General features: G+C 40.8%; 1 protein-coding gene and 1 pseudogene across 31 annotated transcripts in view; both read right to left on the reverse strand.

Moving 5' to 3' along the window:
- Nucleotides 1-25921, reverse strand: part of TTN (titin) — a 276712-nt gene that overhangs the window by 220984 nt on the left and 29807 nt on the right. For all 31 annotated transcript variants that reach the window (XM_088830575.1, XM_088830572.1, XM_088830570.1 and 28 more), the window contains exons 24-43: nt 24650-24891; nt 24366-24530; nt 24102-24270; nt 22301-23994; nt 21878-22159; nt 20403-20669; nt 20032-20304; nt 19667-19930; nt 19314-19574; nt 17442-17702; nt 16426-16689; nt 16073-16333; nt 15666-15926; nt 15064-15324; nt 14418-14559; nt 14163-14328; nt 12833-13064; nt 11118-11402; nt 10758-10883; nt 5856-6044 (exon numbers count right to left, since the gene is read on the reverse strand). In XM_088830575.1, coding sequence (XP_088686701.1) covers nt 5856-6044; nt 10758-10883; nt 11118-11402; nt 12833-13064; nt 14163-14328; nt 14418-14559; nt 15064-15324; nt 15666-15926; nt 16073-16333; nt 16426-16689; nt 17442-17702; nt 19314-19574; nt 19667-19930; nt 20032-20304; nt 20403-20669; nt 21878-22159; nt 22301-23994; nt 24102-24270; nt 24366-24530; nt 24650-24891 — 6065 coding nt within the window. The remainder of the gene's footprint in view (nt 1-5855; nt 6045-10757; nt 10884-11117; nt 11403-12832; nt 13065-14162; nt 14329-14417; nt 14560-15063; nt 15325-15665; nt 15927-16072; nt 16334-16425; nt 16690-17441; nt 17703-19313; nt 19575-19666; nt 19931-20031; nt 20305-20402; nt 20670-21877; nt 22160-22300; nt 23995-24101; nt 24271-24365; nt 24531-24649; nt 24892-25921) is intronic.
- LOC148778610 (myopalladin-like) lies at nt 12-5803 on the reverse strand (annotated as a pseudogene).

Raw genomic sequence — 25921 nt, forward strand, 5'->3', positions numbered from 1 at the left:
GAGATTTTCATGATTAATTCCATATACCTTCTGCCTCAATTCATGATTCATATAATTACAATATTCTCTTTATTACAATAATAGAAAACCATATACCCCAAATGCACCCCTCAAAAATCCATGCCAAACAAATCAATGAGCTGGTAAGGTACATGATGATGACAGAAAGATTTTAAAACATTTTTATTTTAGGTTCTCTGGTGAAATTTCCACTTTTAGTTCCATAATTCCCCATGCCCTTTACATGCATTGAGAAAAGCAATCCATAAACTATAGGAATATTTCTTTTAATCGTCTTATTGACTGAATACTTGCTAAGAGACAAAAATCACATTTAGAAGAAACATGCATTTTCTAACTTGCCACTTTTAACTCAGCTTTCCCTAAAGAATTAAGTGTTTCCTGCTTGTAAAAACTCTTTTGATTTGAAACCACCTTTAAAACTTTACGCAAAATCCGATTATATGTTAAAGAACAAAACAGAGAGTCCTCAGCTCAAAGTTGCTTTTATTATATAAGGAAAAGTCACAGCCTTTAGACACAATCATCTTGGGGTGGCTTCTGGAGGAAGCAGATGGCCAGGTACCACTCCTATTCTCCTGTCTGCGTGACACAAGTCAGCGGGTCTGCTGCCCGGGCTTCTCAGTTCCTTGTGGACTCTGCCATGAAGTTACTGACAAATTTGATGTTTTCTTTGATGATGCTCCCTTTACTTCATGGGTTGTTTTAATTTGGGACTCTTTGAGTGTTTTAATACTTTTAGTGTCTGAACCAAGGGTAATTTTGTAAATGCTCAGATTTGTGATACTTTTGCTAGGTAAGAATAAAGTTTGGGAAAGGAATAAATTAGCTGTGCTTGTAAAACGCGTGCAGAATTTAGCAGAGATGGCATGTCATTAGGATGAGAGAGAAATGTCACTAGGATTTGAGCATGTTAGTCTCAAAACTGATATTTATCTATGCTTACTATGCAATGAGATCTCTACCCAAACAAACTTAGGCGGGTTCACATTCCTACCTGACTTTCGACGCTAACTCGGTAGCCTACATAAAGTCATTAGAGCAAAATAAGAGAGGACCAGATAAAGACTGGCTCATATTAGATACTTAGATAACTAGATAATTAGATAACTGTGCCTGATCCTTTACTCTTCATACACTTCAGTTCAGTTGCTCAGTTGTGTCCGACTCTTTGCGACCCCATGAATCACAGCACGCCAGGCCTCCCTGTCCATCACCAACTCCCAGAGTTCACTCAAACTCATGCCCACAGAGTCGGTGATGCCATCCAGCCATCTCATTCTTTGTCGTCCCTGTCTCCTCCCGCCCCCAATCCCTCCCAGCATCAAAGTCTTTTCCAGAGAGTCAACTCTTCGCATGAGGTGGCCAAAGTATTGGAGTTTCAGCTTAAAGGTGGCTTATCTCTTAATTTTCTTAAATAAGGAAGTCTGGACTTGCCAAGGAGGGAAAATGCTCATGTGCCAAGAACATTTTAATAATATAATCCGCTGGAACTGAGTGAATTGGAAATTCCAAGGCAAAAATGTCCAGTTCAAATCCACTCTGGGAACATGGTGATCAAGCACTGTCCTAGGGCACTAAGTTCTTTAGGAAGCAAGTTGAAAGGTCTACATTGCTCACATCTCCAAAACACAGCCAGCTCCCAATTATTTTACTGCAGGAATGGTCCCAGTTGTCACCTACATGGCTTGTAGACAACACATCCAGGTAGATAGTTGCCTGTCTGATGACTGTGCTAGCAGCCATGGTGGAACTGAGGTTCTACTTTCAGGATGGTGGAATTTCCCACCTAATTTTCATGTAATTTGCATAATTAGACCTCAGTTCTTGAACTACTCCTTTCTTAGGCTTTGAAAATTAATCAGAAACAGCTATAGACCAAAACTGTCAGATTAAGAAAGAAAAAAATCCTCCTGATGAGTGAGGATTGCAGATACTTTAAGTGAGTTAATTAATCTGCTTCAAAATGCAGCACAAAGATGGCCATGCACATAGCATTGTGTTGCCCCCTGTTCATTTCTAACACCTCAAATAAAGCATGGCTGGATCGGGGAAGAACTAAAGGGCACAACTCCACAGACTCCTGGAGGCCCGAATTTCTTCCTCCCGCTTCCCTCCATGGGATTCAGTGAAGGTTTTTTGCCTGTAGACACATAGCACAGGATTCGAGTACATGAAGAATACTTTTCTCAACTTTTCTCATTTCATTAATAGTGAAGAAGACAACCCAAGGATGAAAGGAAGACATTGTCCTCTGCCCAGATAAATACATTCATGTCCTTCCAGACACAGTGGTGAGTCAAGCACAGTAACAACAAAAATAGTATCTTGCTATGGATAGTTCTACAATTCTGCAAGGAGCTGAAAAGCAGCAGCATTGATTGAGAAATGTCTAAAGACTACTAATTTTGGTCCAGACAATGCCAGGCACAATAATAAATACTCAATAAAAACTCAATGATCTATAACACCTTAAACTACTTTGGTACACTTCCTAGGTGGTATGTTTGGTAAACATTAAAAAAATGGCACATATGAAACAAACCTTAACTTCCTGAAACTCAGATTTGAAAGTTAAGCTTCCGTGAATCTCGAGTGGAAAGTTACATGTTTGTAAGTTTAGCCAATGGGTTGGTTGACTTTCATGAGTCATTTATGAACAGAGTGCTAATTTAAGGGTGTTTTAATTAATACATTCATCGATACAATCTGTATGATGGAAAAGCTGCATGAAGTGAGGAGGATGAAATGAAGCAAGTCAGAGCTAAAAATCCAACAACCACCTTCCAGTCTTATCACTGCTGACATTGTTTTCTCTCCATACTCATTGTGTACAATGCAGCTGTACAATCCCTGGTCTACCAGGGATTACATGTGGCAAGAGACTGAATATTTCCATTTTGTGACTGCTTCACTCTCTTATATTCCTCTAGCTTTACACCTTCATAAATCCAGGTTATATCAACAGAAGACTCATCTTCTAAAACACAGAGGAATTGAGTTGCATCACTGCACTTTACAGAGAGGTCCTGAAGATGCAGGAGAATCTTTGGCACTTCACCCACTGGCTCTTCAGCACTTTTCTCAGATAACTCAGTGCTTTCTGCAATTTGTGAAAGGGATGCAGCCTGGTGCAACTGTACATCTTCAACAGATGCAGCTGTGTGGGTGGAACTTTGAGATACACTTTCAAAAACCTGCAATTCATATTCATACGATCCTTGAAATGACTTCATTTCGCTCTGCAATATTCTGCCAGTCCTGCTCTGTGAAAGAGGACTCTGCCACAGCCTGGGACTTGGTGGACACTTACATCTCTCCCAGAACTTTGCCTAGCTAGGGCTTGCACTGTATGATAAGTGACAAGAAAAAGAAAAGAATATTAAGATCTAAGCTTCGTCACTTGGCTAGGTTAATAAAATAAAATGGCATGGAAGATGAAGATGAAAGATATCACTGTTGCTCAGAAGCAGCCTGCCAGATGCAGTGTGCTCCAGGGTGTCAGGATTACACAAAAGAGAGTTCATTCCCAGTGATGCAGTGATGGATGGATGGAGGAGGCTCACGGATGCCATGAAGTGTCTGCTTCCTTCCTTATGTTGTCATTGCAGCTGCCCAGAGTGATATAACCACTTTTTTCCTGACTCTATTTGGGATACCATTTGGCCTCCCTCCCCCATATACTTTATCAACAATAAGTAGCAAATGGATCATTCATGATGCAATGATGAGATGCTGTTTAGAAAAGTAAAAATGTCAAGCAAAGCTGATGCCTGCATGCTAAATAGCTTCAGTTGTGTCCAACTCTGTGTGACCCTGTGCACTGCAGCCCACCAGGCTCCTCTGTCCATGGGATTCTCCAGGCAGGAATACTGGAGTGGGTTGCCATGCCCTCCTCCAGGGGATCTTCCCAAATAATAACTAGTGTAATGCCCTGAACACATACTTCAGTGAGATTTCAAGTATACTGGTTAAACCATAGTTGAGGACTTAGGGGGAACTGTTAGTAAATGATGGACCAGCCACAATATGCACTGAGACACACAGCAGAGACTCTCATTAGTAACAGCGGAAGAAGCAGGGATGCAGCAGGTCATAGTCTTTGAAGCAAGCTGGGCTTCCTTTACCTTTTGGAGTCACTGTGAGTGTGGCTGCACAAGTGGTTTCCCCAGCGCTATTGGCTGCTTTGCAACAGTATTGCCCGGCATGCTCTGAGTAAGCATCAACTATAAGCATTAAAGCCAAGCCTGTGGACTCCTCAAAGTAGAAAACTACATCTTTTGTTGGTAGAATTGATTGTTGGTTATGAAACCACTGGATTTCTGGCTTGGGAATGCCAGAAACCCTGGCATGAAATCTGACTGTCTCCCCGCTGTGCACCCTGAGGCTGGACAGAGGCTGGATGAAGATGGGCTTTTGGCCAAGGGACTCCTTCTTAAATGAAACTGACGAAGAGATATGCCATTGAGAGTTGGATGTAACTTCGTCAAGGGTGCTAAATCCTGAAAAGAAGCATGCCAACCTTTAATGTCGTACGTACCCTGCATTGAAACCCGAACTCATTAGGGTGCAAATTTTAATGGGGATTGGATTCATCAATCCAATCTTGATGCCTTGTCAACATATGCCACTACTGATTCAAAATCGCACAAGTTCCCTTCCATTCTCCAGACATGCTGGGGCATAAACAGTCTAAGGAATTTCATACATTGTTCATGAAGGCAGTAGCAGAGTGTGCAACTCACGTTAGATATTCTTGTTTTCTGTTATTTTTCCCCCTCCGGTTGTAAGATCAGGGTTTATTTTTGGTAAACCACATTACACTGATTATTAAGAAAACCTCTGGTTATCAAAATGAAGTTTTTAAAATTAAGGAAAAAAGCGAGAGCTGCCCTAACTCTTCATGTATTTGTATATGTTTACTATTACAGAGACTAAGGACTTTGCTGGTGGTCCCGTGGTTAGGAGGCCGCCTTTCAAGGCAGGGGACCTGGGTTTAATCCCTGGTCAGGGAACTAAGGCCCCCCATGCTGTGGGGCAACTAAGGCCACATGTCACAACCACAGGGCTGAAGTGCCACAACTAGAGGGAAGCCCTCGTGCCTCAACAAAGACCCAGCGAGCCACAACTATAAGACCCAATGCAGCCAAAAACAAATTTAAAAGATGTTAGAGACTAAATTGCTCAGGAAAAATAGTCTGACTGTATAAAAATACTACCTTATTTTGAATCAAAGGCTCCCTCTCTTGCCCTGATACTGAGGAAGTGTTTCTGAATGCAATTTAAGAGCCCCAAGTAATAGAAAAACGTTAAACCATCTCACAACTGAGCCTCTCAATCCTCAAGCATTCTTTGAACGGTGGCAAAACATATCTAGCTGATGTATAGACCTGAAATCATCCACAGTAGCTTCTGGGAAATCGGAATTTTATCAATACCATGGTGGGATAGGAACACTCTTACACGGAAAAATTCTTTTTAAAGATTTTCATGCTAACCAGATGAGAAAACAAATCTACCTAATTCTTTAGCATATGTTTCTCCCCATTCTGATACATGCTGCTCGGGAAGCATGAAAGCTGGTAATGAGAGCAATACATTACAAAATACTATGGAGACAAAGCAGGGCAAAATAAAAAATGATATGCTCTGTGATTCATAATGAGAGGGGGTAACCAAAAAGCGAGAACGTTGCATGTAACATGGAAACAATTAGTTGCATTAAGAGAAAGGTAGGAACAACGATGATTTACATGAAATCCTTAGTGACTGTTACCGACATTGTAAGATGAGATCTATGTTTAAATGTGGCTCTTAAAACTGTTTTACCATACCTTCCAGTCTCAGAGTGGCTGTGCTTGAGACTTGACCTACAGCATTGCTGGCAACGAAAGTATAAATTCCTTCGTCTTCTGGAAAAGCTTCAGCAATTTCTAATTGGTAAGTGTCTTCAAACTGAGTCATTTTAAAGAACCGAGATGGCTTGATTTTCTTGTCTTTGCTGTACCAAGACACTTTTAGGTCTGTAATACAAAAGGAAAAGGATCTTTAAATTACCCAAAGTGGGTATTTTTATTTACCTGCAAACACAAAATGGACTATATAGCTGACTAATGCTATATTTATCTAAATAATATGATACTTTTCTGTTGGGCATGCCACATCTAATCTTACATGATTTCTTGTCATTTTTAAGAAGGAAACATGATTTTAGAGAAATCCAGCTTATAGATGGGTTAGAATGTTTGAAATTTTACAATTTTAGTTATATTCTTTGTAATCATTTGCATGTCGTGCTATGGAAGCAAAGATGAGTCACATTCAGTGACTTTCAGAGAAGGCCTGTCCTGAGAAATAGTGACCTCTCAAGGTCACCGAGACTGTGGTTGCCTACTGAGACAGGAAATGAGGAAAATCTGCTTAGGGAGAAAGATCCATCAAAATTAGAGCTGAAACGATCAACACTCCATAAGGTCTAAAAGAGATACCACTGAAGGCTGAAGAAAAAAAAAAAAACCTCTACTATTTTGTTACCAATGGGCAAGCATTGGAAGGTCTCAGCACATCAGAAAATAATTTTTAAAACTGAAAGAAAGATTCATGAAATCTGGGCATCTTAGATAACTTTGGCTTTTTTAAAAAGTAGCAGTAATAATAAATAATAATATAACTAGCGATTTCCACACAAGGATTTGAACCATCTTAAAATGATAGAAAACAAAAACCCAAACCAAGGATAATACAGTATATGCTGTTATAGTTTAAGGTGATGTGTACTTTTAAAATTAGTATCCTTTCATTAAAGCAATAACCCTGTAAGTCAAATGTGGATTCAAATTCAGTTGTTTTAAAAGCCAAAATCAAAAGCATCTTCTTTTTGCAATGTGGTCATTATGTTACTTCCTTATCTCAATATGATCCAAGGGGATCTTCCAACAGTCCAATCATTTAGTGTTTGCTTGCATTTTTGCATAACTACTAGTTTATGATGGTTTTCCCCGCTTCCTACTATGGTAGTCGTCTATAAACAAGTGCCCCTTTTAAAGAAACAAATCTTTCCACCTCCTTAGGTAGAAAGGTAAGATAGGAAACGGAATCCTGACAATACAATTTATCAGCCATGTGACCTTAGACATGTAAGCTAATCTCTTTGAATACGTCTTCTCATTTGTAAAATAAGAAGCATAATAATTCATAGGCTATAAAACTGCTGGGTGAATTCCATGACACACAGAGGAAAGGGCTTTATAAACAAGAGGCACAGTCAGTCATTAAAGCAAGAATAGCTAACCTCACAAGGGATCAGCAATGCCTTCAACAACTTGCCAAAAAAACAGGGTCATAGGATATAAAAGTAATATTATCACATCGGACGTAAAGGTCATCCTGCAAACACTTGGTTTGTTCGTTTAGTCCTCAATGGAAAGGGAAGGGTGGAGAGTATCAGTCCTCACAAGAAACCTTATTTTTCCTGACAACTTCTCCCTTTGGTGAACTGGATGAAGCAGGAGGAAAGGCATGGATTGCCTCTAAGAAATGAGCTAACGGGCAAGATCCGGCTTGGTAGTGGACCTCGTGCTTCTTGCGGGACTGCCACTACTGTGTCAGTCACTGGCTTCTCCTGGCGCCTGTGAGGCTGCCCCACAACCTCTGCTCCTCACCCCCGCTACACCACTGTGTGTGGTCCCTGGGTCTCATTCATTTACCTCCTGAACTCTTGCACAATCTACCCCCTTCTTTCTTCTGACTGCTGTCACTGTCAACACTTTCCCAGCCTGTCCTTACGACGAAAGGACAGCAGCCTCCGCTGGTCCCTCCGCTCCAGTCCCACCTCCTACAACTGGCCATTCCTCCTTTCACTGTCACTTCTAAAACGCAAACCTGATCATGTTATGGAGGGCTTTAAAAATCTCTCAGTGATTCCCCAAAGTAAACGGGAGTCCTAACCAACCACAGAATACCAATACTTTAGTATCTGGCCCTCGCCTTCTGTTCGAGCCCCTCAGCTCCCTCATTACAAGACCATATCTAAGCCACTTGTTGCCAGCACAAGTGTTCTGGCAAACCTTTATGACTCTGTAAATGCCGTTTTCCGTCTGAGGCACTGCTGTGCTCAATAAGCCTATTAATTCTTCAGTGTGCCATCCATGGTCTTTCCCCAGCTGTCCCCCAGAGAGCACTGAGTCGGGGGGCTGTTACAGCACTTTCAACCTTGGAATCTAGCCGTGCATCTCCTCACCTACACACTGAGCTCCATGAAGCCAGGGACAGGTGCGGCAGCCCTAGAACCCAGCATGATGTCTCAACAGCAGGACACAAATATCGGTAGAACAAAACAAAAGAGATGCTTAAATGAGCGATGGGCATTCCTCACTGCCTAACTAATTATTTATCATTTCACTTAGCTAGTTGCCACTCTGTAAGCCTCCACATGATACTGACATTACAGAATGAACAGTAGCAAAAAGCTAGATTTATTACGTTTTAAAATTCTACTTTTCCAAATTTCTCTGCTACCAGCAGGTGGCACCAGAGACCTTCAGTTGACCACATTTTCGCTCATAAAAGCACCAGCAATAGTTCGGACCATATTCTGTGCTTTGATAAGCAATGATTTCCCATAACATGAGACTGGGGCTTCTGCTACATTTTTTTCCCCCCCAGTTTGTAGAAAGTAGAGCTGCATTTACTTTCTTAAGGCAAGCTTTGTAAATATTTTCAGTCTGAGGGGCGTGAAACAACGTGATTCAGTAAGCTTTTATTTTAAAAAGGCAGTTTATTCAATGAATTTAATTTTTGTTACATAGAAAATACATTTATGACAGGATGCTAAAACCTCTGTATATATCTAAATATTACCACACAAAGAGAGTTAATGATCACATGAATTTATAAAATCCATTCAAACATTTAAAGACATTGCCCATTAAAAAAGATACTTTTCTTTTGCTATCCCAATTGAGGTCTGGTAAAGATTCAAATGCATTTTTACAACATCCTAAAGGAAAACTATAAAATGACTTACCGAAAAAATCACTATATAAATATATCTAAGACTACTACTTTAGATAATCCATATTTACATATAATTAATCAAAAATTTCCTCCAAAAATTCAACAAATAGATAAATTATTTAGTGTGACTCTGGTGAATTTAAAATTAAAATTTTTTTCTTTCTTGTGTTAGTAAGATATTATCAACTCAATTCTCATTTCTTAATATTTAGGGTGTCTCAAACACTATGTTCTGAAGTAATAAATTCTATAGTATTTATCTATGTTGGTCCCCATTACCAGACTTTTATGTTTCTATAATTCCTTTCAGTGGTTGTGATAAAATTAATATATTGAGTACCAGTCACTTGTCAGCCATGTCACGCCTATAAGTACTTTATATACTTTGTATCCTTTAATTATGCTCATAAAATCAAATGGGTCTATTTGGTTTCTAGATCAGCATCTCCAAATCAGAGGAGGAAATCATTAGATGATAGAAGCAAGGCAGAAATACTAACTTGTTTAGGAAAATGGCTTCTGGCAAGGTAGAGACTGGGTCATAACCTAATGGGAGAAGCACTAGAAACGAAACAAACTTACTAGGAGTGCTGTAAGATGCCCAAGCTGGGAGAATTTCCCTTTGTGGTGGCATATAAAAGCCAAGAAAATGAGAGAAGGATTTTCATCTGGGATAAAGTTGGCTTACGCTGTCAGTCTAAAATCATCATTGGGTAAAAATGGCTCCAAACATTCTGTCTTACTCTACTAAAGTCAGACTCCTGGGGGAAGAGGAGGGGCTAATGGTCTTCGGGAAACTTGAAACAGTTAAAAAATCGTAACAGCTAACAGATTGAGGGATTACTTTTGGATAGGCACTGAGCCACATGCTAATGTGGGTTATCTAACATAATCATGATGAATGATCTGAAGCAGTGGGTATCAGCCATTTAACAATCATGCTTTTGTCCAGTCAACAGTTACTGAGCATCTACTATGTCCAGAGCTATTCTAGGGCAAGGACCTACTCTTGCTTTCACAGGGCTTTCTTTCTAGTACCTACTGCTTTTCAGGCACCAGGTTTTTGATATTAAGCATCCCTGCTCTCATGAAATGTATATTTTAGGACAGCAATATTATCCTCACTTTACTCATGAGGGAAAGAGAACCAGAGGAATCATGTCTTTGCCGAAGGTCACACAGTGGAGCTAAGATTCAAATTCAACCTCTCCAGTCATCAGGCCCCAACTTTTGTCCAGTACCAGACACTGCCTTCTAAATGGATGTGCCTTTTCACACATGCACTGTCCATAGATTGAACGTCTTACATATAAATAGACTCTTCTTTTAAAACATATGTAGATGCTATTATAATTAATTTAATAATATTGTAGGTTTTGTTGTACTTTTTTCAAGAGATAACAAAAGTCTAACTACAACCATAAAAAAATGACATTTTTGTAAGTTTAAAACATTGAAAAACACTGAATTTTTCTTTTAAACACACAGCATGAAATTTATCATCTTCACTATTTTCAGGTGTATAGTCCTAAAAACAGTAGTGGAAAACACTGACCTAATTCTTAATTCAGTAATTCAAGTAAATGTTCTGCAAGATGCCCATTAAACTTGAAATTATGAATGAGAACTGTTTGTAAGGGAGGAAGGGGTGAGAAAACCTTTTCTTCACTTACATCATTCTTTTTAAATATTAGCAACTCTACCGTTCCTGGTAAACCTACCTGTTCCGGAAACTCTGCATTGAAAGTGGGCTGGGCGTCCCTCAGAAGTGACAGCATCCTGAAGTGGGCTGATGACAGCAGGAGGATAAACTGGCATTTCCTGATCAGGAGACACAACTTCCGGAACTAAAGAAAGGGACCACAAGACTCGTCAGGACTAAGTCACCCTACAGACCTCCCAGAATGAAGCATGCCAATTTCTCTTAATTTATCTGGAAATGGAGCCCTTTCAAAGTTTCCAAGTTGTATAGCAATCTACTTTTAGATACTCCAAGCTATATTTTTTAAATGCCCTGGGAGAATGCAAAAGCGAGTTTCTTAGGTTTCAGTTTAAGCTGAGAAATAGCAAGGCATTTCTACCTTCCACAGAGAGTGATGCTGAGGTGGTGGCAACTCCGTAGTCATTCCTGGCTTCACAAGTGTAGACGGCTGCGTCCTCTGGGAAGGCTTCAATGAGCAAAAGTGTATATTCTTGTCCATCATGAAGGAATTTGCACTTGAAACCAGTGGAAAGCAGCTGCTCTTCCTTATACCAGGAAATTTTGGGCTGCGGTCTGCCAGATATCACAGCACAGAAGCGGGCAGGCTTGCCAGACTGCACGGTAATAGGCTGGAGTTCCTGCAGAATCTGGGGTGGCTCTGGGGCTGGGAAGAAAAGACAGATAGCCCATGAAAACACAGGAAAGCCCTGGAAAATCCACGTTAGTTCACTGCCAGCTGGTTATGTGCCCTGAAACAGAAGTTTGGAATTCTGGTATCTTTAATTGTCTCAGAATGTTAGAATATTCTTCATGCTAAGAAGGAAAAAAAGAAAAGGAATTCTGTCCATAAGTAGAGGGAACAGCTTTAGAAAGATACTTTTAATATTTGGGGGGTGGGAGGTGCTGCAAGTGCTGAGTTTCTCAACATAATATGATCACCCCTTTCCTGGCTGGGGCCTGAATTGATGGGGAAGAGCAGTGGACAGTCCCCTAAAGAATACTGCAACACTTCCACATGCTGCCTATTTTTAACATCATTGGGCAAGTCCCATGGTGAGCTAGCTTACCCCATTCAGGTCTGTTTTGCAAGTATTTGTGTATGTGTCACAGTCATTTTTTAAGATACTGGTGCCAATGAGATGCAATCATTATGAGTGAATGAATGTCATTTTAGATCTAACGGCAATTAGGTAATTCTTTAAAAAATCAGCTTTCCTGTTGGGCTAATCAGAACATATTTTTGGTGTCATGATGACAGAGGGAAACTGAGAGGCTCATGAGCCAAGAAATGTGAGGCTGGTTTCTGACACGGTCATATGGGAAGATCTTTATTACCCTGTGCTCAGCTTCTCTGCCACTAATACAGAAATAGTAATAACCGAACCAAGACTGTTTGGTCCTCCAGGGCCTGAGGGAATGTTGGCAGTATGGTTCATTTTTATGAAACTTGAGATTTCTCTTAGTGCTCCTGTGACTGTCTCAGGAGTATCTGTTCGGATAGATAGGACTCACGGTCAGGACAGGAACGGAGGTTGCATTTTCTCTGTGTATGGAGGCTAGCCTCAGAACTAGACCAGCCTCATTCAGCTCAAAGTTTCCTCCTAAGAAAAGTCGGTGGTTTAATGGCGCTCCTCTGATTTGGCAGCATGTGACATTCCCCTCTAAAGTCAGAGCCCCTGGAACTCCCCTGTGGCTCTCTAGATTCTCCCAGGCATGCCCTACTAGAGGTGGGAATGCCCCATTGCTTGGTCATGCTAAAAGTGCTCAAGCAGCTAGGCCAAGGGCAGAGACCCAAAACACTGATTGCTCTACCCAGAAAGCCACTTGGGGTCTAGTATAATTGACACACAGAGAAAGTTTGACAGTGACTGAATAAGAATCTAGCCATTAGGTGCTTTCTAGAAATGACATTTTAGTCCTTTTTTAAAGCTGCCATCCCTTTTCCACAGGTATAACATGAAAACACATGTAGCCCCAAATATATGAGCACCATGGGTTCTTAAGAAATTGTCCGGGAACTACCAGAGGTTTAGTAAATTGAAGTGGGGGGATCCCTACAGATGGATGAGCAGACATATTAACGTCTCTACCTACCATTGACATAGAGAGTAACAGAACTCCGGTTCCTTCCTGCTACGAAGGTGTACTCGCCGGCATCACTGTGCCTGGTCTCAGAGATAAACATCCGGTGGATTCTTCTCTCCACCACATACTGGTGTCGTTCCTGAACTTGGAAATTGATTTCGATGCCATCTTTATACCAGTGGGCATCAACATCATCTTCATTGACCTCAAACTCAACAACAGCACGTTGTTTCTCAATAACCTTTGGATGGAGCAACAGAAAAAGAACACTGAGGTCCTGGTTTCCTTTTGGTTTTAACCTGTTTCTAAACCAGCTCATTTGAAGAGCATGCCAGACCCACACATGATGATGTAGGAAGTTGACTTGTTATAGCACCCTCTCCATTTTCCCTCCCTGTCCTTGGCCAAATGGAGCCCACACTTCTTTTGCAGAGAATTATGCTTATGCCTTCACGGAGATAATGATTTCATCCTTAAATGTTCACTTCTTAGTTTATCATAACAGAAATAATGACACTTTACATCCGAGGGCTGTTATCACTGACAAAACCTTTTTAAGTTACTACGCAATTTGATTTCATATGATGTAAACAATGACCTTGTGACTTAGGCAGGAACTATTATCCTCATTTTTTAAAGTGAGGAAATAGAGGCTCAGAATTGGACAGCAGAGGAGGGAGGACATATCTAGGTCATCTGTCTTCACTGAAGGCTTTTTCACTATGGACTAAGGCCTGTGATGCCTGGCTCTTAGTGGATGAGCAATATCGTAAATGTGAACTCGAGTACTGCTTCTCTTCATTACCCACATTACACCATGTGGGAAGACTGGCACCCCTGAGGACAAGCTCTACACATGCAGTCGAGATCAAAGGTGTTTTTTCAGTATCCCTGCTAGGAATCCAGTTTTGCTCAGAGGGTGTGTTCCCAGCCAAATCCCTAAACAGCTGCCTTTCCACAGTAGAAGGCTTCTAGAAAAAGCCACCTTCTTCTGAAGTCCCTAAATTCCAGCTGCTGTGCAAACACCACAATTTAAATTTCAGTTCTTTTCGAGCTGGTGCTGCTTGGCAAGTGGCCACTCATTAGACAGTGAAGTTTCTGCAGCTGCTTTCATTAAAGTATTTAGACAGGTGTGAAGGACACACTTATCCCCTAAGTGAGAGGAAACTGTGACTAAGTTGCTATCAGTATAAGAGCGTTAAGCCAGTAGGGATAAGCTGATTTCATTTTTTTTAGAAGACAGTGGTTAGAAAATTTTAAAGTAAAAAAATTAAGTGACAAAATGATAGATTAGGTGCTATTGATGATACCTCTAAAAACTCAGCACATGGACAATTACCTGAACCTCCCTTTTAATGCTTCGGATGCGAACATCTCTGCCCTCGACAAAGAGGTTGGCACTGGACATGTTGCCCCCAGCTACCACTGTGTACTTTCCGGCATCGGACATGCGCGTGGATGGGATCAGCAGGCGGTGGACGTACTTCTCCTTCTGTATCTTTATTCTGTGGAGGAAATGGAAATTGGGGTTTAATGTATGATGACTCAGAGGAAGCGGGGGATCACTGGGAGGTGGCGCAACACACCAACGGACCTGTCCACTAGCTGCAGCTCCTGGCCATCTTTCATCCACTGCACGGTGATGTCAGGTTCAGAAACTTCACATTCAAACATGGCTCGCTTCTTCTCGAGAACCTTAATGTCCTTAATGTGTTTCCTAAACTCTATATGACGAGCTGGAGAATAGCATGGAAGAGAATTAACCTAACAGCTTTGCCAAGATATGTTCACATACTATACAATTCACCCACTGAAAGCATACAAGGTCAGCGGCTTTCAGTATATTTAGAATTGTATAGCCATCACCATGATCAATTTCAAGGCATTCTCATTACCCCCAGAAAGAAACCATGTATCCCTTAGCCATAACCTCCCCGACCCCTGCACTGTTCTTCTCGCAGACTTAGGCACAAATCTATGTCTCTATTATTTGCGCATTCTGAACTTCTCCTGTAACTGGATTCAAATAATATGTGGTTCTTTGTAACTAGCTTCTTTCACTTGGTATAAGGTGAAGGTTCATCCATGTTGTAATATTTACCAGTATTTCCTTATTATTGCTAAGTAATATTTCATTGCACAGATATACTTTATTTATTCATTCATTAGCTGATGCACTAACATTTTATGTAGTGTGTTTGACATTTCTTTTTATGGATATGACATTTATGAAACCATACCTTCCACATAAAGGGTGGCTGTTGAGGTAGCTTTTCCAGCCACAAAGGTGTACTCAGCGGCATCCCCAAAGTGGACATTCCTGATGTTCAGTGAGTGGGTGAGCTTTTTGGTTCTCATCTGGCACCTGTCAGTTGATTTGATTTCCACACCATTCTTTAACCATTTGTAAGAGATGCCTTCATAGTTCACTGTCACCTCAAAGGTAATGGTGTCTTTTTCTTCAGCATTGATATCCTTCAGCATGGATGTAATCATGATTGCTGCAAAAGGGGAAGCAAATATAACCAAGGAGATTTCATGTCAGTATGACATGGGTTATAACAGGCACAGAGCAAAAACTTGGAATGTTTCTAATACATCTGTTTAAGTGATCACAATTCAGAGAGGTACCTCTCTACAGGATTATGCCAAGTGACAGCTGAAAGAAAAAGCAAGCAATAGACACTGGAGCATCTTTATAGATAGTCTTTGAATGCTATTCTAATAAAAAATTTTATCCAGATACCTAACTCAGTGTGAACACAGCAGATGAGGAAGAAAAAGTGTAGGCTATGGGGTGATGAGTCCACTGGGTATTCTATATATATATGTATTTACTTACGGGTCACTTTGAGGGTGGCGCTGACTTGGTCATTGCCACAGACAAACGTGTATTCTGCTGAGTCCTCCGTGCTGGTGTTCATGATGACTAGCTGGTGGAGTTTCCCCTGCACCACAATCTTGAACTTTTCACTCATCTCAATCTCCACGCCATTCTTCAGCCACATGGAAGGTACATTGAAGTGGGAGACCTCACACTCAAAGGAGGCAGTTTTGGTCTCAGGCACCTCGATGTTTTTCATGGTTTTTGTAATATGTAATGCTTTGGAAAAATCAGAGAGCATTCTTGTTAATATATATATATACACACACACACACACACACACATGTTTTGTGTGGGGTTTTTTTTAAGATGAAGCAAACAAATAAGACAACCGAGCAATGCCACCAGGGCTGTCTCATACTTACTCTCCACGAATAGTTTCGCTTTGCATTCCAGTTGCCCCACCACAGCTGTGTATTCCCCAGCATCCGAGGGGGATATATGCTGCAGCATCAGTTTGTGGACCTTCCTTTCTGAGACCAGCCTGTGTTTGTCACTCGGCTTAATCTCCACATTCTTGTGGAACCATTTTACTGGCACTGTGTCATGGGAAACGCTAACTTCAAAGGAAACAGTGGCATTTTCCAAGGCAGTCACATCCTTTGGCTTCTTAATGATCTTGACGGCTGATGGGAAAAGATGAAGCCATTTAGTGATATGCTTCACTTCATGGTAACCATGAGGTGGCGACTTGTAAAGTGTTTCTAAGTCAACTTACTCTCAACGTGAAGTCTGGCACTGGCTCCCAGCTTTCCAAGCTTGAAACCATAAACAGATTCATCCACCACGGCACAGTTTTTAATTCTTAGAGAGTAAACTGTTCCTTTGACTGAGATAGTGTACTTGTCATTGGATTCCAGCACAACCCCGTTTCTGATCCACTGGACACCTTTTACGTTAGGGTGTGTGAGCTCCACCGTGAAAACAGCATCCTGTGTCTCTGTCACTGTGAGGTTCTTCAGAGTCTTCTTAATTTTGACAGCTGAGGACAAATTTATGATTGGTTTAGGAAATAAAGATGATACCATCAAGTAAGAGAATTCCTGAATAAGACTTTGTTACCTGGTCATCTTGCAAATGAATGGTTATCAACAATTTTTGTAGTTATGCAGCATCTCTAGAGTTTTTAAGACACTTTGCGATTACTCTGGAAAACCCAGGACCCAGTTTGAAAAGTACATTGTACAATGATTTTTCTATACTTGAATGAGATGAAGTTTGCATAGCTGTATACTGGGCTTCCCTGGTGGCTTAATGGTAAAGAGTCTGCCTGCAGTGTGGGAAACCTGGGTTCAATCCCTGGGTCGGGAAAGCCCCCTGAAGAAGGAAATGGTAACCCACTCCAGTATTCCTGCCTGGAAAATCCCATGGATGGAGAAGCCTGGCAGGCTACAGTCCATGGGGTCACAAACAGTAGGACATGACTGAGCAACTTCACTTAGCTGTATACCAATAGCTTAATCAACGGATTGGAGAAGGGTGAAAGAAGACTAGAGAATAAGAGCATCTAATTTGCTGTTTCATAGAACTGGAACCTAAGACATGGCTTCTTCACACAAACTCAGAAGCAATTTTGTACCTGTAGTATACTGCTCAGAAAGTTCAAGAGTTTATAACGATTTTATGAAATGAGGATTTATGGCATCCAAAATGATTAAACTATTTGACTTTTAGGATAACTGTCAAAAATACAATATGATTTGAAATGGATCACTCTGTTGTTATATCACTGACCTTCAACTTTGAGTTTAGCAGATGTTTTGGAAGTGGCCACCTTATAGGTATATTCTCCAATGTCATCTAGTTTGGTGGCAGCAATGATAAGTCTCCTTTTGCGGCCATCAGATTCACTTCTGATGGTTTTACTCAGTGGTAGGTGTTTGCCATCCTTCAACCATTCGCCTTCAGAATCTGGGTTGGCAACTTCACACTCAAACACAGCTTCCTGGGACTCAGCTACAGTCTGATCTGTGAGTGGCTTAGAGATGGCGCCCCCTTTGGAACAAGAGAAATACAAGTGTGAGTCTTTAAAAAATATTTTAACAATAAAGAGATCTTTGCACAATTAAATAAATTTTAAAACATAATTTTACACATCATGAAAATTTCTAATAAAATTATTTTTACCCACACTGAGAAGGTATCACAGAAACCTCTCATTATAAGTATATACCCAGGGAAACTACTAGAAGGGCTTGCAAATGGAAAAACAACTGTTAACGTATACAGAATTCTGAGAACTCCAATGTGAAGCACACATCATGGATGGTCTGTAACTCTGTTTGTTCTTCAAAAGCATTCTGTTTGGTCTCCTAAGGATGATTTCCTTAAAACATGTCTAATATTTGACTGGAAGAAAAAGCTGCTCAACAAAATTATAGTCATCAACGTCTCTAGAAGACTGGGGATTCCCATATACTGAGAGTCACTGTCATCTCTTCCATGAAGCTCCATTGCCTCCAATGCCATCAGCTACTGGCAGAATAATTACTCCTCAGCAAGTTAGTTGCTAATGTATCTGTCCCTCTCTGAATTGTGAATTCCTCAAAAGAAATATCACGCCTTATTCATTTCTGTATCCTGAGTTCCTAGCAGCATCTGGCCTGTGGCAATTACTTTAAAAATGTTGGGTGAGATCACATACAGGCTCAGAGATTTTTCCTGTTTTCACACATTTAAAAACATGTAATTTATATTGAATGTATCAAAGTGCAGAATCTGAAATTTTGTTTCAGAAGTTTTCATGGTCAAATCTCTGAGGAAATCATACAATGTGATAAAGTATAAACCATAAAATTTTTATACCAAAGACACACTATTCCCATTTGACTTGCTTATTTACCAGTTGCCATGGACTGTATATATAATTTAATCTCAATGTCATATTCTGACTCCTCAAAACCTAAATTGTAATGCACCAAATTAACAATGACTTCCTTTTTTCTTGACAATTGGTTTAGACTTTTGATTCCTTATTATAAAGCTAGTGACTTTTGCTGAGAATGGTTTACTTCATGTTAAAGGAAAAAACACATAGATACATCCACTGAGGTATATTTTTAAAATATTCATTGGGGACAGTAATAGTGTGAAGGGAACAAAAATGAATGAAACAGGGCAATAAAAAAATGAATACATCTTTACAGTAGGAAAGTTTAAATAAAACTTGATTCAACAAACAAAACATTTATTCATCAGTCTATCATGTACAATGTATTGGGTTATATGAAGATGAGAAAGAAGCAGTTCCAGACTTTGGCGGTATCTACTCAAGTGTGGGAAGAAGAAATGGAGAATAAAACAAGTATATGAGTATGGGTCATGAAAGAAACACACACAGAGCGATACTGTGGTTGGAGGAGTGAGAGCTACAAAGGAGAAGATCAAGGACGGTTTTACAGAGGAGACGGCATTTGAGTTATGACTTCCTGGAAGAATATTTCGAATTTAGGCTGATGAGAACAGTGTTGAAGGTATTACTGGTTGACAACAACACAAGCAGGAAACTGCGGGGACTAAGGAAACGGGAAATGAGTTCTTAAGTTAAAACAACTGTTCCATATAAGAACTTATACTGAATAAATGTGAATTTATAAATGTACTAACCTGCCACGGTAAGTTTTCCAGATGTCCTATTTTCCCCAGCATAAAATGTATATTCTCCTTCATCATCTTTCATCATATTTAGAACTGTCAACTTATATATTTTTCCATGAGCTTCAATTTTATATTTAGAACTGGGTTTGATTTCCTTGTCCTTAAAATTCCACAAGACATCAATTCCTGAGTGGGACAGTTCAACTTCTAAGACCACATTTTGGGTCTCTGTACAGGTAAGGTCACGAAGACCTCTGATAATTTTAATTTCTGGGGGAAAAATATAATCATCACTTGGTTACTATCACACTGGCAAGATAGAATGCTTAAGACAATATTAAGTGAGATGGAAGAATTCTTACTTTCCACAGAGAGATCACAGCTGGTTTCAACTCTGCCAACCGCCAGCTTGTAAGGTCCTTCATCTGAAGCATGGGTCCGGTTAATCACAAGTCGCTGCTTAGTGCCTTTGACAATGGCATGCACGCGATCATCAGGCTTGACTTGTTCATCATTTAAATACCATTTAACAGAAGTCACATCAGGGACTGAGACCTTACATTCGAGCACAGCCTTGGTGCCCTCAAGCACATTAACATCTTTCAAAGGCGTTATCACATCAACACCTGCAAAACCACACACACACAAGATTTGTGAATACAAATTTTTGTTGGAAATACCTGCTCACTTGACAGCATACGTACAAGACTGTGTAAGTTGTACTCACTGTAGACAGAGACGCGCCCATGGGTTGACAGTCCGAGGGACGGAATGGTGAAGGAGTAATGGCCAGCATCCTCCTTAGTCATGTCTTCAATAAGCAGCATGTGTGATTGCTTGTCTATCACAATGTGAACCCTGTCGCCCGGCTGCACTTCTTCACCATCTTTCATCCAGACGCCTTCCACATTCTCTAAGGAGACTTTAACTTCAAGCTGAACAATGTCACCCTCGCAGACTTTTTGATCACTGAGTCCTTGTAGGATAGCGATGGGGCGGGCTGTGAAAATATGGGGAGAGGAAAGAACGTTATGACCATTTATTATCAATAAATCATAATGATGGTTGCTATAGGCTGAAAAGGAGGAGGTGGCTTACGTTTCATCTTTAGTTTACAGGTTGTCTTTTTCCCATCGACAACAAAGCTGTATTCTCCCTGGTCCTCTTTGGTCACATCCTTGACGGTGAGGTTCTGACGTCCACGGCGAGATGTAATTGTGTACTTGCCATTGGATTTAAGCTCCACACCCTTATGATACCATTTGCCTTCTATGTTTTCCGGGGTTATAATGCATTCTAACTCTCCTGAAAATGATTCTGGAACCTCTATGTCCTGAAGTTCTTTCACAAACTCAACAACTGCACCTGAATTATGAGATAAGGACAAGTTAATTTCTCTGGAGAGTATATCTAGACTTAGGTGAGAACTTAAATTCCCTGGAAATCTCTTATCTTCCCCATCCTATCAGGAATATTATTTAATATCTAACTTCTGGACTGAGAAATAAATTGCCAATAAAAGGAGTTATTTTAAATTTTAAACTATTTTTAATAAAGCATGGAATTATAATTCAAAAAAAATTTTAAAACAAGACATCAAAATAACCTCACTTTAAAAACATCCCAATTGTCAACATTCTTAATTAGCATTATACAGTCATGATTCTTGGTATGAAGTTTATTTTTAATTCATAGGTAATGCAGATGACACCACCCTTATGGCAGAAAGTGAAGAAGAACTAAAGAGCCTCTTAATGAAAGTGAAAGAGGAGAGTGAAAAAGTTGGCTTAAACCTCAACATTCAGAAAACTAAGATCATGGCATCCAGTCCCATCACTTCATGGCATATAGATAGGGAAACAGTGGGAACAATGGCTGACTTTATTTTTCTGGGCTCCAAAATCACTGCAGATGGTGATTACAGCCATGAAATTAAAAGATGCTTACTCCTTGGAAGGAAAGTTATGACCAACCTAGATAGTATATTAAAAAGCAGAGACATTACTTTGCCAACCAAGGTCCGTCTAGTCAAGGCTATGGTTTTTCCAGTGGTGATGTATGGATGTGAGAGTTGGACTGTGAAGAAAGCTAATCGCTGAAGAATTGATGCTTTTGAACTGTGGTGCTGGAGAAAACTCTTGAGAGTCCCTTGGACTGCAAGGAGATCCAACCAGTCCATCCTAAAGGAGATCAGTCCTGGGTGTTCATTGGAAGGACTAGGGTTGAAGCTGAAACTCCAATACTTTGGCCACCTGATGCAAATAGTCAACTCATTGGAAAAGACCCTGATGCTGGGAAAGATTGAGGGCAGGAGGAGAAGGGGACGACAGAGGATGAGATGGCTGGATGGCATCACCGACTTGATGGACATGAGTTTGAGTGAACTCCGGGAGTTGGTGATGGACAGGGAGGCCTGATGTGCTGCAGTTCATGGGATCGCAAAGAGTCGGACACGACTGAGTGACTGAACTGAACTGATTTCTTTTTAGGGGGTGAAAATTGCATAGCTAATTTTATCACATAATAAAAGTAACTCTAAAACTTGAGTAAACAACAAAATCATTATTTACTACCTTCGACAATAAGTTTAGCTGTTGTTTTCACGTTTTCGTCTTCCACAAGTACACAGCTATAGTCTTCAGCATCAGATGTGTCGATTGTCAGCACGGAGAGGAAGTGAACTTTCCTGTCAGAGTGCATCCTATATTTATCTCCTGTGTGAATCTCCACACCATCTTTATACCATTTCACTTTGACAAATGGCTCTGAGGTTTCACATTCAAAGGTTGCCATGGTGTCTTTTTCCTTAGCAACAACATCTTGTAATTCCTGTGTAAAAGTGATCAACTGCTTGGCTACAAGAGAAAAAGGGGGGATAAAGTACATTAAATTGAACACACAATTTGGATAATGGAAAAGAAAATTAAGACAATGCACTACTGGATATTCACAGATAAATAAAAATAGATCCATCAAATGAAAGAAATTCAAATTACCCTGGACGAGTAAGAATGCGTGGCTTGAGGTTTCCCCAGCAATATTGATGGCTTTCACCATGATGCTGGCAGAGTCCTCAGCAGTCACATCTCTTATGACCAGTTCACAAACATTGTCTTCGGGCCAATACCAGTAGATTCGGTCAGAGCGCTCAATCTTCACACCATTTTTGTACCACTCACATTCAGGATCAGGTTTTCCCACCACTCTGACCCGGAAGTGTGCATCAGATCCCTGGCCCACTGTTTGGCTTTGGATTCTTTCGAATATTTTGGGGGCCTCCATACTAGGACTTAATTCAATTTTGTCAGGTTTAAAAGTTGGAATAGTGATTTTGCCTTCTTCGGCAAGGGCTTTCTTCTCCTCTTCTGTTAGCTCCTTGGTCCAATGGAGAAGCTCATCTTTTGTCTTCCTTAGAAGCTCTTCATAGGATTCATCCTTCTTACGAGACTTGAGCTCCACAGCCGTAATGGCTTCATAATAGCCTTCCTCAGTCCTGCGCTTGAACTTGCTCCGCAGCTCTTCTGACTCTTCAGACACTTTTTCATGAGTGATTCTTTCAGCCCTTTTCAGCCTCACAATTTCTTTGGTTTCAGTGGTGTCAACAGGTCTGTCTACTTTTTGTACTTCAAACTGAAGTTTCCCAGGTTCATGGATGTGAAACTCGGGCTTTGGCTCAGGGGCTCGCCTAAGGACAGACCTAAAATCTTCCCTCTGTTGGATCTCTAGCTTTACTTTATGCTCTATCACACCTTCAGGGTTTTCTGCGGTGACCTTGACTTCACCTGTATCATAAGACTTGCAGTCCACAATGTCCAGATAATGAATGCCATCATAGCGGACTCTGAACCGTTTGCTTTTGCGGATGAGCTGCCCATTAAGGTACCAGTTGACTTTGGGCTGAGGGTAGCCTGTTACCCGGCAACGGAATCTGGCGGTCTCCCCTTCCAGTACTCTTACTGGCTCTGGGAACAAGACAATGTCTGGTTTTTGCTTCTCTTTTTGATCGGCTGTCACACCAGTAAGGGCACCTTCATGAGCCATTCGCTCTAATTCTTCAATTTTCTGTAAGCCTTTCCTCCCCTCAGGCAACTGAGATTCCTCCACAAGACTCTTCTCATCTTTGACAATAAGGGTAGCAGATGTGTGATCTGTTCCATATTTGTTAGTAGCTCTGCAAGTAATGACACCACTGTCTCTGGAATACGCCACTGCGTAATCAAGGCTACAATACCCAAATTCATTGATCATGCGGAGCCTGTTGGCTGCTTCCAGTGGCTTTCCATCGTGGAGCCATTCCACCACCATCGTTGGGTCGCCAATTGGTGTCAGCCTACATTCAAAGTGGGCAGGCCCAAAGCGCTTGAGTCTTAAGGAAGTGAGTTTTTTCTTGAAAAATGGTTTCTGCTGCTTTTCTTTGTCATAGAGGTCACCCTCTTCCCACTGCTCTTGGCCGTATCGCAAATGGAGAGGCTCCAGTTCTGGGGCTGCAATCTCCTTTGCTCGATACGTCCCTCGTGGGATGATTAATCTCCTCTCTGGCTCAGGCTCTGCAAACTCAACTTCAACATTTACTTTGCATCGTGTAGTGTCTCGGCCAGCCTTGTTAATAGCAGTTGCAGTGTACCAGGCAGAGTCTTGGCTGACAGTGGAATCGATTTTAAGGGCAGCTTCTCCCTTGGTTCCTTCAATTCTATAAAAAGTGGAAAATAAATTATCAATACAGAAGTAGTTGTTACTTCCTTGAGTATTGGATTTGTGTAATGAGTTTAGTTTTATTATTTTTTCAAGCAAACTTACCTGATTTTGGGATATTTATGAGGTACAATGATTTCACTGTTTTTCAACCATACGATGTCAGGATTGGGGTTGCCCGTAGCTCTGACTTTCATTTCAAGTCGGGAACCTTCCTTTATGTTGAGATTCCTCAGTTTTTCCACAAACACTGGTTTTACCTGATGTTCCACAGCTGAAAGAGAAAGGTTGTGATTCTGAGTAGGGCTGAACTACCTATTTAAAACCCAAGTGATAAGGTTATTTATTTTGAGTCTTCAGAGTAAATACCTTCCACAGTTAAAATCACAGAAATTGAAGATTTCCCTGCCCTGTTTTGGGCAACCACCGTCCATTCCCCAGAATCACTGGGTGTTGCAGGGACAATAAGCAGTGATTGGGTACCATCTTCTTTAACGACGACTTTATGGGTATAGTCATTGACAATTTGCTGGCCTATCAGAAAAGTAAGCAAAAAGGAAACCACGTTAAAATAGTTGTTTTCAAAAGTTGTTAGACACACAGATAAGTTTATTTTTGTGTTTAGTAATTTATTAGTGAAAACTTACACTTACCGTCATGAAACCAGAAGGTCTCGGGCATGGGTCGACCTACAACCTTTAGGTCAAATCTGGCAGTCTGTCCTTCTACACACTTGAAAGAAGTAGGTTTCAACACAAAGACTGGCTTATACAGTCTCTCGAGTTGTGACTCATCTGTTTCCTCCAGCCTGCGTCCAGGGGACATCCGTGCAGGGGACATCCGTGCAGGGGACATGCGTATCGGAGATCTGCTCACTGAACGTGGAGAGATGGATCTGAAAAACAAAATGCAAAAAAGAACATTTTTATGAGGCATAGAGAAAACTCACCACAATAAATCTCTTTCTTAACATTATTTTAGAATTCACTTTGTGTATTAAAAGGTACCTCAAACTCCTTGGGATCCAAAACGGAATACATTATTATGGCTCCCAAAACTATATTGTTCATATACCATCAATCCCAGTCAGGAATTATTCAACACAGCTGGGAACCCATACTCAAAATCTTAGACTTGTCCTTAATATGGTCTCTCCCTCACCAACTGGGTTTAATGAGTTACTGAACCTTTTTGGTTCAGCTACCAAAATACTGGTCATGTATGGATGTGAGAGTTGGACTGTGAAGAAAGCTGATCGCCGAAGAATTGATGCTTTTGAACTGTGGTGCTGGAGAAGACTCTTGAGAGTCCCTTGGACTGCAAGGAGGTCCAACCAGTCCATTCTAAAGGAGATCAATACTGGGTGTTCATTGGAAGGACTGATGCTAAAGCTGAACTCCAATACTTTGGCCACCTCACATGACGAGCTGACTCACTGGAAAAGAGTCTGATGCTAGGAGGGACTGGGGTTGGGAGGAGACAGAGACGACATCACCGTTGGCATCACCGACTCGATGGACATGAGTTTGAGTGAACTCCGGGAGTTGGTGATGGACAGGGAGGCCTGGCGTGCTGTGATTCATGGGGTCGCAAAGAGTCGGACATGACTGAGCGACTATATTTTCTATATTTTTCTAAATATAGAAAAAGAAAAATAACTTACATATCCCAGAAGAGGAAAAACCAATAAAAGATATTTGAAAAAAGTCCCAAACCCTACCTATACATTGTAGCCAGATTGGCTTGGATTGGATTTCAAGTCCACCACACAGGCTGGGTGGACTAAGGCAATTTTCACAGGGTCATGGAAACTTAGTGTTCTCACTCCCAAAATAGCAAAAATAATCCCTCCATTGCACGGTTGCTGTATAAATTAGTGATGTGTGCTTGTGTTAAGTCGCTTCAGTCATGTCCGACTATGCGAC

The sequence above is a fragment of the Moschus berezovskii genome, chromosome 2 (assembly GCF_049115385.1).
Source record: "Moschus berezovskii isolate FMDL1 chromosome 2, NW_MosBer_1.0, whole genome shotgun sequence".
NCBI classification, from domain to species: Eukaryota; Metazoa; Chordata; class Mammalia; order Artiodactyla; family Moschidae; genus Moschus; species Moschus berezovskii.